General features: G+C 45.3%; 1 protein-coding gene across 2 annotated transcripts in view; it reads left to right on the plus strand.

The window, feature by feature from the left end:
- Nucleotides 1–1,087: 1,087 nt before the first annotated feature.
- UBE3C (ubiquitin protein ligase E3C) overlaps nt 1,088–19,432 on the plus strand; it is a 136,598-nt gene continuing 118,253 nt past the window's right edge. Inside the window, exon 1 of one of the 2 annotated variants that reach the window (XM_007983619.3) lies at nt 1,088–1,500. In XM_007983619.3, the coding sequence (XP_007981810.2) occupies nt 1,435–1,500 (66 nt within the window). In that variant the 5' untranslated portion in view covers nt 1,088–1,434. The remainder of the gene's footprint in view (nt 1,501–19,432) is intronic. The other variant, XM_037991056.2, reaches the window with a different exon arrangement.

Consider the following 19,432-nt stretch of genomic DNA (forward strand, 5'->3'; position numbering starts at 1 on the left):
CTAATTTTTGTATTTTTGGTAGAGATGGGGTTTCACCATGTTAGCCAGGCTGGTCTCGAACTTCTGACCTCAGGTGATCCACCCGCCTTGGCCTCCCAGAGTGCTGGGATTACCGGCGTGAGCCACCGTGCTCAGCCGCAGGAGGACTGTAGATGATATCATACTGTGTGTTGAAATTTTGCCAAGAGTAGATTTTACCCTCACAAACACACACAGAGGGTAGTCATTTCACAATGTGTCTATGAAATCATGTTGCATACTTTGTATACAACCAAAAATCAAATTTTAGAAATTGGCTTCAATCGTGTATGATATATATGTATATGCACATGTATATGAGAGATTATTTATGTATACGTATAACAAGACACATGTTTATGTATAGGTGGTCCGTAACTTAAAATGGCTCAACTCACAATTTTCTGACTTTGTGATGGGTTTGTTGTAGTATTAAATACATTTTCAACTTACAATATTTTCATCTTAAGATGGGTTTATCAGGACAAAGCCCAAGGTAAGTCCAGGAGCATATTTATGCATACACAGGTATGTGTACATGATACATATTGATATGTATTGATGCTGTGTGTATATATTGATGCATATGTGTGCTGTGTATGTATGAGGCAAATCTGCGCATGTCTGTGTACATGGTAAATATTTACGTCCGTCTGTGCGTGTCATAGACATAGAACAGGTGGGGTGTAAACAGACGGGCTGGGCCTAGCTGCTCCTTTCCCGCCTCACTCACTCGAGTCTGGCACCGGATTGGCCGCTCCCAGGCCGCTCCGGGTGCCGGCCCCTGCACCCCACCCTGCACCACGCACCCTGCCCTGCACCCCACCCGGCCCACGCCTCGCACTCCGCCTTCCCTGCATCCCGCCCCGCACCCAAAACCTCCCTCACCCCGCCCCGCCCCCCTCCGCGCACTCCGCCCGCACCAGGCCCCGCCCACTCCGCCGCGTGCCCAGGTCACCGCCCTCCTCCCCAGGCTCCAGCGCGCCTTGCGGGGCCGCGCACGCTGGCGGAGCCGCCGGGAAGAGCGCCGTGCCGTCGATGGCGGAGGCGCGCACGTCTGCAGGGCCGCGCACGCAGTGACGGCTGGCCGCCATCTTCCCTCCCGAGGCGGCAGTTCCAGGTGCAAGCGCCGGGTTTGCTGCCCACTGGGCGCCCCTGCAGCGGCCGGAGCAGTGGCCGGCGTGGATGAGGGGCAGGCGAGGCAGGGCCGCCCCTCCAGTGTTGCCGTCCCTCCCGCCCAAGGGCAGGGCTGGGAGGGTACAGCCCGGGGGCGGGCTCGGGTCGCCTCCCGGCCGCCGCGTCCTCGCTGCCCTGGGCCGGGCGGGCGGGCGCCGAGAGCCTCCCAGTCCGCCCCGTGCCCCGCCCGCCCGGCTGCTTCCGCGGCGGCGCCGTCCGCACATGGGCTAGGCTGCCAGGATGTTCAGCTTCGAAGGCGACTTCAAGACGCGGCCCAAGGTGTCTCTTGGCGGCGCGAGCAGGAAGGTGAGGGCCGGGTTGGCGGGGCTCCTCGGCTCGGGACCTGCGCGGCCGAGGCTCGGGGCTGGACTCGGGGCCTCCCTGGCCGGGACTCGGGGCTTCCTCGCCGGATCTCGGGTCAGCGCCAGCAAGGACTCGGGGTTGGACTCGGGGCCGAGACTTGGGGCCAGGACTCTGGCTGGGACTTAGGGCTGGACTCGGGGCCTCCCTGGCTGGAACTGGAGGCCGCGCCCGTGGGGGCATTGCCTGTCCGCTGCGCTTCGGGACCCCAGCGCGCTGGCCGTGGCTCCCATGCAGGCGGCCGGTGAACCCTGGCGTGCTTTGTGCCACCCAAGGTGAACTTACCCTTTCTGGGTGTTTGCTTTCAGAAATGGGGCTTTCCATGCTCGCTCCCGCATGGCATCAGGGAGTGGCTGCTTTTCGAATGCCACCTGAAGGGCGTTTTCGGTTGTAGAAGGTGAACGGCACGCATTTGCTGATGTCGATGATCTCTGAAGTGGAGGCAGAACGCCTCATGAATAGCCACGTGTTTGAATCCAAGACCAGGGCAATTATTCGCTACCAGCCTCCCGGAAACTGTGGAGAGACCCCGGACTTGTATCTGTTGTGATAGGCCGTAAGTTGTTCGCATGGTAATTGTTTAGGATAAGGGTAGGCAAACCATGACGTCTCTGTTCTAGTCTAGAATTTCCAGCTGTCTGTCCCTGCAGACGGGCATCGGTTTGTTCGCTGGAACCGCTAAGTCTTTGAATGCTGTGTGGTCTTGCTCCCGCCCCTCCCTTCCCACCCCTTCCCATCATTTCTGAAATGTTCTTTAAATTGCTTCACCTAGTTTTTGTTGTTTGTCAGTATATTCTGTATATCACAACCACCAGGTAGGCACGTAACGCGGAGTGGATGCTGGCAGGCCAAGGAGGAACTGCTGTTAAGATTGTGCCGTGGTGCTGTGTTTGGTAGTTTCTGAGGGTAGAAGGGAACCTGAGTAAAGAGTTGGGAGAGAAGTGTGCTGATCCTTTTTAAGCTTTGAGGTTTGTGTGATGGTGATTGCTTGCCAGTCGCTGTGCTCCAGAACTAAGTACTGTGCGGTTACAGGGTGGGCGTGGTAGCACCTAGGGGCTTCCACGTTAATGAAAATTTCTTAAGAGATCAAAGGATTTCTCCAGTTAGAAGAGACTTCCGAGAATCTCTGGACCAAATTTCCTTGCTTACAAGTTGGGAAGGTGAGCTGCAGAGCATTTGAAAGAGTGCACATTCACACAGCAAGCCAGTGGCAGACCACCTGAGACTCCATGCCATTTTCACAGCGCGGCGCGGCCTCTGTTGCAGGCAGGAACACTCCACGGGCCATGGATGTTGGTCCCTTTTCACCAAGGAGTGCATCTCTGCTCTGAGTGAGGTTTCTTATCTGTTGATCAGAATCTCAAGGGAAGATACCCTGAGCTGTGTGAAACAATCACCCCTTTAAAAACAAAACACTTTTTATTGGGGTATAAGGTAAGATACAGTCAGCTTCACAAGCACTAAGGAGATCCTTGTGAAATTGAAGAGGAAGGGCGTGAGGGAAGCTGGGTAGGGAAGGAAAAGGCGTCTCAGCTGGAGGCTAGCTTTAGCCCCATCTCACCAGGAGCTTGCCACAATTGGCCCTAATTACTGCCAAGGAGCTGGTGGCTGTAGGCTCCCCCGCCCCACCCTCCCCGGGATGAGGGTGGGAGTGTGGCCCTGCTGACCCTGAGCCGAGGGCCATTCTTCTGGGAGAGAGTGGCAGTAAAGAGCCCTTAGTAGCAACTGGCAGCAGCTGGGGCAAGGGTGCCCTGGCCTGGTTAAGGAATCTGGGTGGGGACCCAGCTGTATGTACAGCTTGAAAGATTTTTGCATATGGACACTCTCCTGTAGAGGGAATACCACTCACATCAAAGGAAGACCATTCCCAGCATTCCAGAGGCTCCCTTGCACTCTCACCCTTTAATTACAGTCGTGTGACTTAAAGAGGGAGACACTGTCACTGGGCCAATTGGTTGTTGTGGGACCATCAGAGTGCACTTAACATACACCTAGCTGGTGTTGCCCACTACACACCTAGCGGCTTGGTACAGCCAGTTGCTCCCGTGCTACCCTCCTGGACAGCGTGTTTCTGTACTGAATACTGTAGGCAACTCTTAATGCAGTGGTGAATATTTGTGCATCCAAACATAGATGCAGTAAAAATACAAATTATAATCTTATGGTACCACGGTGTATATATGGTCTGTTGTTGACAGACTGAAAGGTCATTATGCCGGGTATGTCTGTATTCCAGCCCCACAAAGGTGACTGTCCTCCTGACCTCCGTTACTGTAGATTAGCGTTACCTGTTGAACTTCAGGGTCATGGAGCCACTTGCCACTTGTCCTTTGTGCCTGGCTTGTTTGGCTCGGCTTCTGTCTTAGAGGCGGATTCCACCTGCCTCTGTGCACGGCACTGCCCTTTGTGTGAACGCACCATGGTTTGTTCTCTTTTCTTGCAGGCATTTGGCGTGTGTGCCTTTTGGTGCACCTAATACTCTTGTGCTGGGTCCTCGGTTAAATGTATGTTCAGCTGTTGTGCACACCGCTGCCACAGTTTCCCCACGTCGCATGTCCACAGCATCTGAAGGTGTCCAGGTTTCCACATCTTTGCCAACACTTGATATTGCAAGCCCTTTAATTTTAGTGAGGATGTAGTTTCTTTGTGGTTTTAATTTTTTTTCCTGATAACTAATTATGTCGAGCACCTACATATGCTTATTTTCCTGAATTCTCTTTGACTGCCACATAAGTCCCTTCCCTTGTTGGAAAAATGAGAAGTTATAGTTACTCTTTTCTCATGTCTTAAATTATTATTTGAAATCTTCCCTTTCTGGAACTTAGTGGAAAATGGAGTAGTTACTATCTGTTGAATAATCTTTTTCTTTTTTCAAGTTAAATACTTTTAGTACTTATTATTTGTATAGATTTGTGTACGACAAGTCTGGCTTGAAGAAGTTTATAATCTTGCTGGGCAGATAAGACTTAAGCAATTAAAAATTAAATAACAATAGAGAGTAATTGCTACATTCTAAATTTTCCTTGATCCTGATTCAGAAAAAGTAAAGTAGTTTGGAGCTTAGTTCTGAAGGATGGGTGTAATGAGGATGGGTGGAAGACAAGAAGGCATTCCAGGTTTGGGGAGTCGGGGGTGTGTGGAGTAGATGTAGATTGGATTCCATTGATTCAGAGTCACTTTGGGGAGCTAAACATTGATTACACATGGACATAAATATGGGGACTGATAGACACCAGGGACTACTAGAGGAGGAAAAAGAGGGACAGGGAAAAGGGCTGGGGAACTGAACTACCTGTTGGTTACTACGTTCACCCCCTGGGTGATGGGGTCCTTCGTACCCCAAACCTCAGCGTCATGCAGTATATTCTTGTAACAAACCTGCATAGGTACCCCCTGAATCTAAAATAAAAGTTGAATTTTTGTTTTGTTTTGTTTTTTTTGAAACGGAGTTTCGCTCCTGCTGGAGTGCAGTGTTGCCCAGGCTGGAGTGCAATGGCTGGATCTCAGCTCACCGCAAACCTCCGCCTCCTGGGTTCAAACGATTCTCCTGCCCCAGCCTCCCGAGTAGCTGGGTTTACAGGCATGCGCCACCACGCCCAGCTAATTTTGTATTTTCAGTAGAGATGGGGTTTCTCCATGCTGGTCAGGCTGACCCTGACCTCAGGTGATCCGCCTGCCTTGGCCTCCCAAAGTGCTGGGATTACAGGCATAAGCCACCATGCTCAGCCTGAAATTTAATTTTTTAAGTCACACTGATTTCTACCTTTAAATATTTCTGACATCAGGATACACACTGATAGCATGATACAGTTTAATTGGTGGTATATTTTTCTTGGTAGTGTATAGAAGAATATCTTGGGGTAATCTGATTTTAGGTACAGAAATGGACTAAAACTGGCTTAGTAGGCAAAACGAAAAGAAACAAAAACAAGTTTATGAAAGGATAGGTGTGTCTGACGGAATAGCAAGGTCGGAAACACCCAGACAGCATGTCACCACCACAGGAGCCGCTTGTCTTTCCCCGGGAGCTGGGTGTACCCCCTTCTTTGTCTCCTTCATTCCTGGCTCTGCAGACTAGCTTTCTCCATTTCACACACATGGTTTCCTAGCTTAAGCGTTAAGAAAGTTTGATCATAATTACCAGTTTTCAGGAGAGGAAAGTCTGATTGGCCTGGGTCATGTTTCCAGCTGATAAGCTCAGTCTGAGGTGGTCTTGGAGGCTTAGTTCAAATGGAGCAGTCTAGGTGCACCTGTGAGCGGGGGTAGCTTCTTCAAGAAGCAGGGAGTGGTTGTTGACTGAATGCCTGGGTTCCTGTGGGACAGACACAGGAAGCAGTCTGGGCTAGAGATGCAGATTTGGGGGTTATCAACAGACTGGTGGCTTGGAACACAGTTCCCTAAGAGGGCTTGGAGTTTGGGACAGGGTGGGACTCGTGAGGTACTGCAACATTTAATACGTGTGGGGTTGGGGGCGGGGCTTACAAAAGAGTCACACCTCCTAGAGTGGAGGACAGCGGTGTCCCGGGAGTGAATCTCAAGGAGGGAGGAGTGACAGGCAGTGCCAAGTGCTGCACAGACACAGAGCCCACTGGCTGCGGAGCTGGGAAGAATTGGGTGATTTGAGCATATTCTGTAGGGTAGTCAGAGTTGGAAGTCAAGAGCATAGCACATTGAAGAGCAGATGGAAAGTCAGAAACAGGGCCTACCGCAGGCCGGATGCTGTGGCACACGCCTGTAATCCGCCACACCGAAGGCTGAGGCGGGAGGATCGCTGGCATGCGGGAGCTCAAGGCTGCAGTGAGCTGTGATCATGCCGTAGCACCCCAGCCTAGGCAACACAGCATGACGCCATCTCTTAAAAAATAAGGCAACAGGGTAGACCTTTTTTGAAAAGAACCAGAAGATTGGATGATAGAGGGAAATTCGGGGTCTCGGAAGAGTTTTGTTTGTTTTGGGGGACGGGGGAAACAAGTTTATAGACTGGAAAGTGAGGGCATTAAAAATGTAGGGAAGACAGGAGTGGCATAACTTTCAGAGTCTTGGAGAATACCCGAGAGTGGGGAGAACTGAGTGTGGGCAGGCAATGGGAAGGATTTTGAGACTTAAAGAAGCTAGGGATGGATATGGATATAGAAAAGTTTGTAGACCAGAAGAACTGAAAATTTGTAACTTCGTAGATAGTTCTGACAATAGTGGGAGTAGAATTAAGATCACTTTAATGTTTGTCCAGTGCTTTTTTAAAAAAAAAAAAAAAAAAGGTTATTTTTTAGAGCAGTTTCAGGTTTACAATCAAGCAGAGGTTAGGGTTCCCATATGCCTAGTCTCCCTCACCTCAGTTTTCTCTGTTACTAGCATCTGGCATTAATGTGGATCATTGGTTACAGTGGATAAACCAGTGTTGATGTGTTATTATTAATTGAAGTCCTTAGTGTACATTCAGGCTCACACTGTGTGTTGTGGCATTGTGTAGGTTTTGAAGAATATGTGATGACATATATCTACCGTTACAGCATTATGTAGAAGAGTGTCACTGCCCTAGAAATCCTCAGTGCTGGCCAGGTGCGGTGGCTCATGCCTGTAATCCCAGCACTTTAGGAGGCCGAGGCAGGCAGGCAGGAGTTTGAGACCAGCCTGGCTAACATGGTGAAACCCCGTCTCTACTAAAAATACAAAAAATTAGTTGGGCATGGGAAGCTGAGGCAGGAGAATTGCTTGAGTCCCGGTGGTGGAGGTTGCAGTGAGCCTGGATTGTGCCACTACATTCCAGCCTGCGTGGCAGAGCATGACTCTGTCTCCAAAAAAAAGAAAAGAAAAAAGGAGGAGGCCTGGCACTTTGGAAGGCCAAGGAGGGTGGATCACCTGGAGTCAAGAGTTAGAGACCAGCCTGGCCAGCATGGTGAAACGGTTGTCGCGACTAAAAATAGAAAAATTAGCCGGGCGTGGTGGCAGGTGCCTGTAATCCCAGCTACTCAGGAGGCTGAGGCAGGAGAATTGGTTGAACCCGAGAGGCAGAGATTGCAGTGAGCTGAAATTGCGCCATTGCGCTCCAGCCTAGGCAGCAAGAGTGACACTCTTTTAAAAAAGAAAGAAATCCTCATTGCTCTCATGTTCATCCGTCCCTCCCATCCCTGTAACACCTGGCAACCACTGCTCTTTTTACTGTTTCTACTCTAGCCTCTTCCACGATGTCATATAGTTGGAATCATACACTATATAATCTTTTCAGATTGGTTTCTTTCACTTAGTAATATGCTCTTAAGGCTCTTTTCATGGCTTGACAGCTCATTTCTTTTTACTTTATTTTTTATCAATTAATAGGCTATTTTTTTTTTAGAGTGGTTTAAGGTTTACAGAATAATTGATGGGAAACTGTAGAGTCCTCAAAACCTCCTCTGAGCTGTACGCTGTTTCTTTGTTATTTACATCTTGTGTCTGTGTGGTACATTTGTGACATTGGATAACTATTGCATTTTAATGAAGTCCAACTTGCCAGTGTTTTTTTCATGGATCTTGCTTCTGGCCTTGTATCTAAAAAGTCATTATCAAAGCCAAGGTAACCTAAATTTTCACGTATATTCTAGTAGTTTTATAATTTTGTATTTTACATTTAGGTCTCTGATACATTTTGAGTTAATTTTTGTGAAGGGTATAAAATCTGTGTCTAGATTTTTAATTTTTGAAGTTTTTTTGTTTGTGGATGTCCAGTTAGCACCATTTCTGAAAAGACATTCCCCAACTCCATTGAATGCCTGCCTTTGCTCCTTTGTCAAAGATCAGTTGGCTATATTTTTATGGATCTATTTATCTTTTGTTTTTCTGAGACGGAGTCTCGCTGTGTCTCCCAGGCTGGAGTGCAGTGGCGTAAACTCGGCTTACTGCAACCTCTGCCTCCTGGGTTCAAGCAGTGCTCCGGCCTCAGCCTCCCAAGTAGCTGGGATTGCAGGTGTGCACCATCACACCTGGCTACTTTTTGTAGTTTTAGTAGAGACGAGGTTTCACCATGTTGGTCAGGCTGGTCTCGAACTCCTGACCTCGTGATCTGCCAATTTCGGCGTCCCAAAGTGCTGGGATTACAGGCATGAGCCCCCGTGTCTGGCCTTTATGGGTCTATTTCTAAACTCTGTTATGGCTTTATTCTCTCCTCCACTGATCTCTCTCTCTTTTGTCAGTACCATACCATCTTGATTACTGTAGATTTATAGTAAAGTGTAATACTTAGTGTATGTACTAAACTTTTTAAAATTTGAGACGGAGTCTCCTGTTGTCCAGGCTAGAGTGCAGTGGTATGATCTTGGCTCACTGCAACCTCTGCCTTCTGGGTTCAAGTGATTCTTCTACCTCAGCATCCTGAGTAGCTAGGATTATGGGCATGTGCCACCATACCTGGCTAATTTTTGTATTTTTAGTAGAAGTGGGATTTTACCATGTTGGTCAGGCTGGTCTTGAACTCCTGACCTGAAGTGATCTGCCTGCCTCGGCTTCCCAAAGTGCTGGGGTTACAGGCGTGAGCCACCGCGCCCAACCATAGGAAGCATTGATGTCTGGTAGTGTAAGTCCTTCGACTTCCTTCTTCTTTAGTATTGTGTTGGCTCTTCTGGATCTTTTGCCTCTCCATAAGAGGCAGTTTGTTGATATTCACACACACACACACACACACACACACACACACACAAAACCTGTTGGAATTTTGATTGGGATTGCGTTGAATTGGTAGATGAAGTTGGGAAGACCTAAAATGTTGACAGTGTTGAGCCTTCCTATCCATGAATATGGAATATCTCTTAATTTGTTTAGTTCTTTTCTTTCATCGGTTATATAATTTTCCTTATATATACCTTATACATGTTTTGTTAGATTTATACCTAAGTGTTTATTTTTGGGAGGTGCTAGTGTGAATGGTGTTGTGTTTCAGTTTCAAATTCCAGTTCATTGCTTATGGGTAGAGAAACAGTTGACTTTTATGTACATTAACCTTATGTCCTGAAATCTTGCTATAACCACTTCTTAATTCCAGGAGGGGTTTTTTGGTTGATCTTTGGAATTTTCTGCACAGATAATCATTTCATTTGCAGCCAAAGACAGTTTTATTTCTTCCTTTCTGATGTGTATGCCCTTTTTTTTTTTTTTTTCCTTTTTTCTTTTCTAAGACCGTCAGAAAGCAATGCGTTTTATTGTCTTACTGCATTAGGCAGGATTATAGTTGAAAAGGAGTGGTGAAAACTTGCCTTGTTCTCAATCTTGGTGGGGAAGCTTTGAGTTTCTCATCATTAAGTATGATGTTTGGTGGGTTTTTTGGTAGATATTCTTTATCATATTGGGGAAATTCCCCTCTATTCCTAGATTGCAGAGTTTTTATCGTGAATGAATGTTGGGTTTTGTCAGATGCTTTTTCTGTATCTGTTAATATTACATGTGATTTTCCTTCTGCAGCCTGTGGATATGATGGATCATATTAAGTCATTTTAGAGTATTGAGCCTGTCTTGCATATCTGGGATAAATCCCACTTGATTATAATGCGTAATTCTTTGTATACATTGTTAGATTGAACTTGTTGATATTTCGTTCAGGATTTTTGCATCTGTTTTGATAAGAGACATCAGTTTGTGGTGTTTTTGTGATGTCTTTGTCTGGTTTGGCATTAGGGTGTTTCTGGCCTTACAGAATGAGGATACTCTAGGGCCTACCAAAACCAATTACTGTAGTTTTGTTTTGTTTTGTTTTGTTTTGTTTTTTTGAGACAGTCTCCCTCTGTCACCTAGGCTGGAGTGCCTGGAGTACAGCGGTGCGATCTCACTGCCACCTCCATCTTCCGAATTCAAGTGATTCTCCTGTCTCAGCCTCCTGAGTAGCTGGGATTACAGGCGCCATCACCTTGCCCAGCTAATTTTTCTTGTGTTTTTAGTAGAGATGGGGTTTTGCCATGTTGGCCATGCTGGCCTTGAACTCCTGGCCTCAAGTGGTCTGCCCGCCTCAACTTCCCAAAGTGCTGGGATTACAGGTGTGAGCCACCGTGCTTGACCTCATTTACTCTAGTTTTAATTCCTCCCCTTTGATAGGTCTAGATTGTTAAGATGATAAGAACTTGATTGCTTAGCTTTGTAAAACTGCCTTCTATTATATAATTGAAGGGATTACCTAGATTACCTAGAATATTTTAAAACATTTTATGCTATTTTGTTTTAAAAAGCATGCATGTAATGCATGCGTTAGTATAATGCTCCATATACATTGCAGTGGAACATAAAAACTTTTTCTTACAGATCTGGCATCAAATAAAGTCAATGTTTTCTAAGATCAAATTAGTTCCTTTTTTTCTTCTTCTTTTTTTTTTCCATTTAAGAGACAGGGCCTCACTGTGTTCCCCAGGCTGGAGTGCGGTAGCTGTTCACAGGCATGATCGTAGCGCACAGCAGCCTCAGACTCCTGGTCTCCAGCGATTCTCCTGCCTCAGCCTCCTGAGGAACGGGAACTCCAGGCTTGCCACTACCCAACCCCAGACTGACTCTGAAAATGTCGATTGACTGTCAGGACTGGTATTATTTAGCAACACTGTGTTTGTTCCCTTGAATACAGTTATGCTGTATCCTTTACATATAGGAGCAGAAGACTGTAGTTCCCTGCTACAGATAAGGTCAAGAATTCTTTTTTTTGTTTTTTGAGGTAGAGTTTTGCTCTTGTCGCCCAGGCTGAAGTGCAGTGGCGCAATCTCGGCTCACTGCAACCTCTGCCTCACAGGTTCAAGCAATGCTCCTGCCTCTGCCTCCCGAGTAGCTGGGATTACAGGCATCCGCCACCACGCCCGGCTAATTTTTGTATTTTTAGTAAAGACGGGGGTTTCACCATGTGGGCCAGGCTGGTCTCGAACTCCTGACCTCAGGTGATCCACCCACCTCAGCCCCCTAAAGTGCTGGGATTACAGGCGTGAGCCACTATGCCCGGCCAGGAATTCAACCGATTTTTAAAAATAGAAACCAAGCAGAATGGAAGGAGTGAGACTTCAGACTAATTGTCTCATTTTCTTTGGACATTAAATCTGGGCGTACAGGGAAGTGGGTAAAGTACAATACAAAATTTAAGGAGACACTGTCAGGTTCATGCACAGGCTGACTCTGCAGTGGCACTTCCCTGAGAGTGAATGCCTCCTTAAATTTGTGCCTTAGGCATCTGGCTTGCCTCATCATATCCCCTGCTTGGCTTTGACCACTTGAATGTGTGCTGATTTTCTTGAGTTACAGTGTGAATTGCCAGCTAGGATCTTTAAAAGGTTAAAAAATAGATGGTCTCATAAGACTGTAGAATAGCCTCAAAAGAAGTTCTTGCAAAAGCTGTAAGGAGCTTCCCTCTGTGACTTTTCTTTAATTCTTCTATTATAGAATGTAGGCACCTAGGAATTTGCAAGTGGGGCATCTTATTCTTTGACTGTGACCTGTGTTGTATACTGCCTTTAAAGCAACTGCTTTCTACATGCCTCTGTTCTCTTCAGGCCTCCAAATGCCACCCTTTACCGTTTGTCAGCATGAAGGAGAAGCCATGCTTTCCACAGCCCATCACCTTTGGTGGTGGTCAAATTACAGGCGGTAATGCCTGCTGCTGCTGAGGGCATACGTACAGACACTGGGCATAACCCACCTAGGGTTGGTTATAACATGTTTATCAAGAGTCTAACAAGGCCGAGCATGGTGGCTCACACCTGTAATCCGAGCACTTTGGGAGGTGGAGGCTGGCAGGTCACTTGAGGTCAGGAGTTCCAGAGCAGTCTGGCCAATGTGGTGAAACCCCATCTCTACTAAAAATACAAAAAATTAGCTAAGCGTGGTGGCACCCACCTGTAATCCCAGCTACTCGGGAGGCAGAGGCAGAAGAATCGCTTGATCCTGGCAGGCAGAAATTGCAGTGAGCCGAGATCATACCACTGCCCTCCAACCTGGGTGACAGGCCAAGACTCTGTCTCAAAAAAAAAAAGTCTAACAAGATACGTCCCCTCTGATCCAGCAGAACAAATTTCTACATTTAGAAATGTAAAAATGTATTCTAGTGAACTAATATGCATAGGAGAAGATGCATGGGGAAGGTGATTTTGTGGCGTTACTTATAATACTGAAAAATACTGAAACAGCTTACATGTCTAAATATGGGACATTTGTTAAATAACCGTTAATATAACAATGCAGTGAAATACTATGCAGCCATTTAAAGTGGTCATGATGTATATTAATGTCTATCATTAATTTATTAGCATACTTATGAACATGATTTTTTGTTAATGGAAATAAGTAGATTACAAAACAGTATTGCAGTCTGCATTTAAATTATGTTAATCTGAACAGTCAAGACAGCTACTTTCCCAGTTTCTTAATTTCCACTGAATGAAAGAAAGATACTCGTTGCTTATTGCTGTGTAATAGAGCTTAAAGCAATACATTTTTGTTACCTTGGTCAGTTCTATGGGGCAGGCATCTGGATCCACTTCGGGGCTGGCCCATTCACAAGCCTGGAAGTTAGTGCTGGCCATTGGCAGGAGAGTCAGTTCTCGGCTGCTTGCGGGGCTCCTTAGGGATACCGTGTCCTCATGGCAGCTGGCTTCCCGCTAAGCTGCTGACCAGACAGAGCAAGGAGGAAGGGCAAAACTTGTGGTGACTGACCGTCTCAAAGCCACTGTGACTTTGGTCATAGTGAATTTGTCCAGCCCACTCTTGGGGTGAGGGAAATCGGGCTCCACCTCCTGAAGGGAAGCAATAGCAAAGCATTTGTGGAAATAATCCTAAAGCCACCGTAGAAGGGAACTTTGGTTTTAGCTAAGTCGTAAATGTTAGCACTGCAAAACAAATATGCTGTGTTTTCTGTCTCAGCCTATTAGTTTAAAATTGTGGTTTTCCTTCTTACCTCTTTCCTTCTATATCAGTAGTTATTGGCTACATAAATAACAACACAATGAGTTAAAAAGCAAGCATTGTCAACATACATTTTGGTGAATGTGAGTTCACTCAGAGGAGATTGTGTAGCTCTTTGGAAATGTAACAAAGAAATTGGCATACTAGGAGCAGCTTGAAAAACAAGCAAATAGAGAACTGACTTAAAATGCCATTTTTCTAGATGAGCCCTCCTGATCACCTGCTGTCTTTTCTTGTGAACTCTTACCTTCTCCCTTATGCTGCTTGGAAACGTTTAGGTTCCTGCATTACCCTGCCTGAAATACTATCTATTAAGCCGTTTAAGTATCTTCCTCAAAAAAGCCTGGTAGAACCATAAGGAGTCATTTGTTTGTAACAGTGCAAATTCACTGATTTAGATCATTTAGCTTTTTAATCCATTTGCTCTTGGAGAGAAGAGGGGGCTATGCAGTTGGACCAAGGGAGTCAATGATTTTGGAGTTAGTCAGTCCTTGGTTTGTCACCATGACAACCGTGGGGCAGGCGGTGGCCCTGTCATGACGGGGAGGAGAGGTGAGGGAAGTGAGAAGCAGTGGAGCATCACAGTAAAGTGGCCGTCATCTGAGAACACTTCCGCACAGCCTTGTACCCAGAAGTTGGTTTACCTTCTGTTCTAGTACCATGTGTGTATCCTATTTCCAGAACCCCAAGCAAGCATCAGTTTTTGTGTGCTGGACTGGGTGGGAGTCTTAGGACTATTTACATATTAACATTACTGTCACCAGTTAGAGGGACAGCATGGGCAAAGGTGTCCAACCATGGAGACAGGGTGTTCAGCTACAGGTTGTGGCCAGAAGGGGTGGGCAAAGGGTGTGGGCAAAGTAGAAGAGAAGGCTGGAAGGAAGGTAGTCAGGGACAGAGCTGGGAGGAAGGTAATCAGGGACAGAGCTGGGGGTGGGGGACGCATTGTAGGCCACACTAAGGCATACTCAGGGAGGACTGGAAAGCCGCTAAAGGGTTTTAAGCACATTAATGAGACTTAGGTTTTAGAGATGCGTGGGGGGCAGTTTGGGTGTTTGATTCTAGGGAGGCAAGGCCTGAAGCCAGGGAAATCAATGGAGAAGCACCCGCACTTGTGCCTGAAGAGCAATGAGGGCCTAAAACCTGCAGAGGGCATTTTCTTTCTTTCTTTTTTTTTTAAATTATACTTTAAGTTCTAGGGTCCATGTGCACAACGTGCAGGTTTGTTACATATGTATACTTGTGCCATGTTGGTGTGCTGCACCCATCAACTCGTCAGCACCCATCAACTCGTCATTTACATCAGGTATAACTCCCAATGCAATCCCTCCCCCCTCCCCCCTCCCTGTGATAGGCCCCGGTGTGTGATGTTCCCCTTCCCGAGTCCAAGTGATCTCATTGTTCAGTTCCCACCTATGAGTGAGAACATGCGGTGTTTGGTTTTCTGTTCTTGCAATAGTTTGCTGAGAATGATGGTTTCCAGCTGCATCCATGTCCCTACAAAGGACACAAACTCATCCTTTTTTATGGCTGCATAGTATTCCATGGTGTATATCTGCTACATTTTCTTAATCCAGTCTGTCACTGATGGACATTCGGGTTGATTCCAAATCTTTGCTATTGTAAATAGTGCTGCAATAAACATACGTGTGCATGTGTCTTTATAGCAGCGTGATTTATAATCCTTTGGTGTATACCCAGTAATGAGATGGCTGGGTCATATGGTACTTCTAGTTCTAGATCCTTGAGGAATCGCCATACTGTTTTCCATAATGGTTGAACTAGTTTACAGTCCCACCAACAGTGTAAAAGTGTACCTGTTTCTCCACATCCTCTCCGGCACCTGTTGTTTCCTGACTTTTTAATGATTGCCATTCTAACTGGTGTGAGATGGTATCTCATTGTGGTTTTGATTTGCATTTCTCTGATGGCCAGTGATGATGAGCATTTTTTCATGTGTCTGTTGGATGTATGAATGTCTTCTTTTGAGAAATGTCTGTTCATATCCTTTGCCCACTTTTTGATGGGGTTGTTTGTTTTTTTCTTGTAAATTTGTTTGAGTTCTTTGTAGGTTCTGGTTATTAGCCCTTTGTCAGATGAGTAGATTGCAAAAATTTTCTCCCATTCTGTAGGTTGCCTGTTCACTCTGATGGTAGTTTCTTTTGCTGTGCAGAAGCTCTTTAGTTTAATGAGATCCCATTTGTCAATTTTGGCTTTTGTTGCCATTGCTTTAGGTGTTTTAGACATGAAGTCCTTGCCCATGCCTATGTCCTGAATGGTATTACCTAGGTTTTCTTCTAGGGTTTTTATGGTATTAGATCTAACATTTAAGTCTCTAATCCATCTTGAATTAATTTTCGTATAAGGAGTAAGGAAAGGATCCAGTTTCAGCTTTCTACTTATGGCTAGCCAATTATCCCAGCACCATTTATTCAATAGGGAATCCTTTCCCCATTTCTTGTTTTTCTCAGGTTTATCAAAGATCAGATGGCTGTAGATGTGTGGTATTATTTCTGAGGATTCAGTTCTGTTCCATTGGTCTATATCTCTGTTTTGGTACCAGTACCATGCTGTTTGGTTACTGTAGCCTTGTAGTATAGTTTGAAGTCAGATAGCATGATGCCTCCAGCTTTGTTCTTTTGACTTAGGATTGTCTTGGAGATGCGGGCTCTTTTTTGGTTCCATATGAACTTTAAAGCAGTTTTTTCCAATTCTGTGAAGAAACTCATTGGTAGCTTGATGGGGATGGCATTGAATCTATAAATTACCTTGGGCAGTATAGCCATTTTCACGATACTGATTCTTCCTATCCATGAGCATGGTATGTTCTTCCATTTGTTTATGTCCTCTTTTATTTCACTGAGCAGTGGTTTGTAGTTCTCCTTGAAGAGGTCCTTTACATCCCTTGTAAGTTGGATTCCTAGGTATTTTATTCTCTTTGAAGCAAGTGTGAATGGAAGTTCATTCATAATTTGGCTGTTTGTCTGTTACTGGTGTATAAGAATGCTTGTGATTTTTGCACATTAATTTTGTATCCTGAGACTTTGCTGAAGTTGTTTATCAGCTTAAGGAGATTTTGGGCTGAGACAGTGGGGTTTTCTAAATATACAATCATGTCATCTGCAAACAGGGACAATTTGACGACTTCTTTTCCTAACTGAATCCCCTTTATTTCTTTCTCTTGCCTGATGGCCCTGGCCAGAACTTCCAACACTATGTTGAATAGGAGTGGTGAGAGAGGGCATCCCTGTCTTGTGCCAGTTTTCAAAGGGAATTTTTCCAGTTTTTGCCCATTCAGTATGATATTGGCTGTGGGTTTGTCATAAATATCTCTTATTATTTTGAGATACGTTCCATCAATACCGAATTTATTGAGAGTTTTTAGCATGAAGGGCTGTTGAATTTTGTCAAAGGCTTTTTCTGCATCTATTGAGATAATCATGTGGTTTGGTACAAGGAGGAGCTGGTACCATTCCTTCTGAAACTATTCCAATCAATAGAAAAACAGGGAATCCTCCCTAACTCATTTTATGAGGCCAACATCATCCTGATACCAAAGCCTGGCAGAGACACAACAAAAAAAGAGAATTTTAGACCAATATGCCTGATGAACATCGATGCAAAAATCCTCAATAAAATACTGGCAAACCAGATCCAGCAGCACATCAAAAAGCTTATCCACCATGATCAAGAGGGCATTTTCTTTTAAGGATGTTTGTTTCTCTCCTTATTTGCCACGTTGAGATCTGCTGTGATACTCATTATTTGATCTCCTGCAGGGCGCTTTTCTTGTATGTGCTCATTGATCTTGACTTCTGTTATGTGAGCCAGAGGTGTTAGTGTCCTGTGGAGGAAGAAATCAAGACCCAGAGCGTCCAAATAATTTAGCAAAACCCACAACACTGCCCTGTGGTTTGTCCGGATGCCGTAAGGCCTCTCCCTTGTGTCTGGGCAGGTTGTCTTGCCTGCAACATCTTGCTTCTGTCTCCTGCTTTACTTGTGCATTCCTGTAACTGCTTGGAAAGTTGAGGACCACATCCTGCAGGCACTGAGAAGGGGGCTCCAACAGTCCTATATCTTTTGGAACTAATTTTTCTTACAATGCAGCTTTAACATTGTTTAATTTTTTGCCAGGCGTGGTGGCTCACGCCTGTAATCCTAGCGCTTTGGGAGTCCGAGGGGGGTGGATTGCCTGAGGTCAGGAGTTTGAGACCGGCCTGGCCAACATGATGAAACCCCGTCTCTACTAAAAATACTAAAATTAGCCAGGCATGGTGGTGGGCGCCTGTAATCCCAGCTACTCGGGAGGCTGAGGCAGGAGAATGGCTTGAACCCCAGAGGAGCGGAGGTCGCAGTGAGCAGAGATCGTACCACTTCACTTCAGCCTGGGTGAAAGAGTGGGACTCCTTCTCAAAATCAAAACAAAATTGTTTAATTTTTTAAATATTATTTTAGAGATGTGTTAGTAGATAATAGTTTGTTGGCAGTTAGCACAGTTCACATCACATCTTGCTACTGTGAAACCCCTTTACTGCAAAAGATGAAATCGTAGAAAGTGTAACCTTGAAAAAAGAATAGTTAACTCTGGAACCAACTGTCTGTGACGTAGCTGTTCATCTTTTCTGGGCTTTTCTTTACTGGATCATGTAATGGGAAAGTCATAATTCTCTTTTTAATTTTTTTTTTTTTTTTTAACAGAGTCAAGGTCTCACGTGTTGCCCAGGCTGGTCTTGAACTGAGCTCAGTTGATCCTCCCACCTTGGCTTCCCCAAGTGTTGGGATTACAGGCGTGAGCCACCACGCCCAGCCAGAAAGTCATAATTCTTGATAATGAGAAAGCCAAACTAGATTATCACGAGTCTTTCTTGCTCTAAGAATGATTACGTTTCTACTCTGCAGTCAGTGAGTGGCTTTTTTAAAAAGTTAACTTTCCTCCCGGCACTCTGGAAGGCTGAGGCAGGCAGATGCCTTGAGCCCAGGACTTCCAGATCAGCCTGGGCAACATGGTAAGATCCCGTCTATATCAAAAATACAAAAAAAATAAAAAAATTTTAAAAAGGGCATGGTAGTATGTACCTGTGGTTTCAGTTACTCGGGAGGCTGAGGTGGGAGGATGGTTTGGCGGGGTGGGGGCAAGGTTACGGTGAGCCAAGACCGCACCACTGCACTCCAGCTTGGGTGACAGAGCGAGGCCCTGTCTGGGAGAAAATAAGTTAACTTTTTCTGTTTAAAAAAAATGATAGGCCAGGCACGGTGGCTCACACCTGTAATCCCAGCACTTTGGGAGGCCAAGGTGGGTGGATCACAAGGTCAGGAGTTCAGACCTGTCTGGCCAAGATGGCGAAACCCTGTCTCTACTAAAAATACAGAAATTAGCCGGGTGTAGTGGCAGGCGGCTGTAATCCTAGCTACTTGGGAGGCAGAGGCGGAGAATTGCTTGAACCGGGAGGTGGAGGTTGCAATGAGCCAAGATCACACCACTACACTCCAGTGTGGTGACAGATTGAGATTCTGTCTCAAAAAACATAAAAAATAAAAAATAAATAAATAGACCTTCTAAAGAGCATCCATGAAATCATCATCTCACTGAACCCCCTAACTTCCCACTATTATTTTCTCAGTATCCTTTCAGAACAAGTCTAAACATAACGTGTCCTCCCCTCTCATTTTCAGTTAAAATAAGAGATCATACTGCTTTTTCACCTCAACAAAATGTCTTTAGTGGTTCCATATCAGCATCTTTATATTTGTTATTTTTTGTGGTATATAATATTCCATAGCATAGTTTATATCATACTTAATATAACCACTTTCCTATCAATGGATACATATAAATTGTCTTTAGAGTTTTGCTATTAAAATAGTGTCTTATTTACGACACAATTCTGAGGTAAGAAAAGAAAATCTCTTGGTGTATATTGTGATATTTAAATGATTGCATTTTGCATTGGATACTTCATTTTTTCTCTAGTTAAGTGAAGCAGGA

This window comes from Chlorocebus sabaeus, chromosome 21 (genome assembly GCF_047675955.1).
Source record: "Chlorocebus sabaeus isolate Y175 chromosome 21, mChlSab1.0.hap1, whole genome shotgun sequence".
Lineage (NCBI taxonomy): Eukaryota > Metazoa > Chordata > Mammalia > Primates > Cercopithecidae > Chlorocebus > Chlorocebus sabaeus.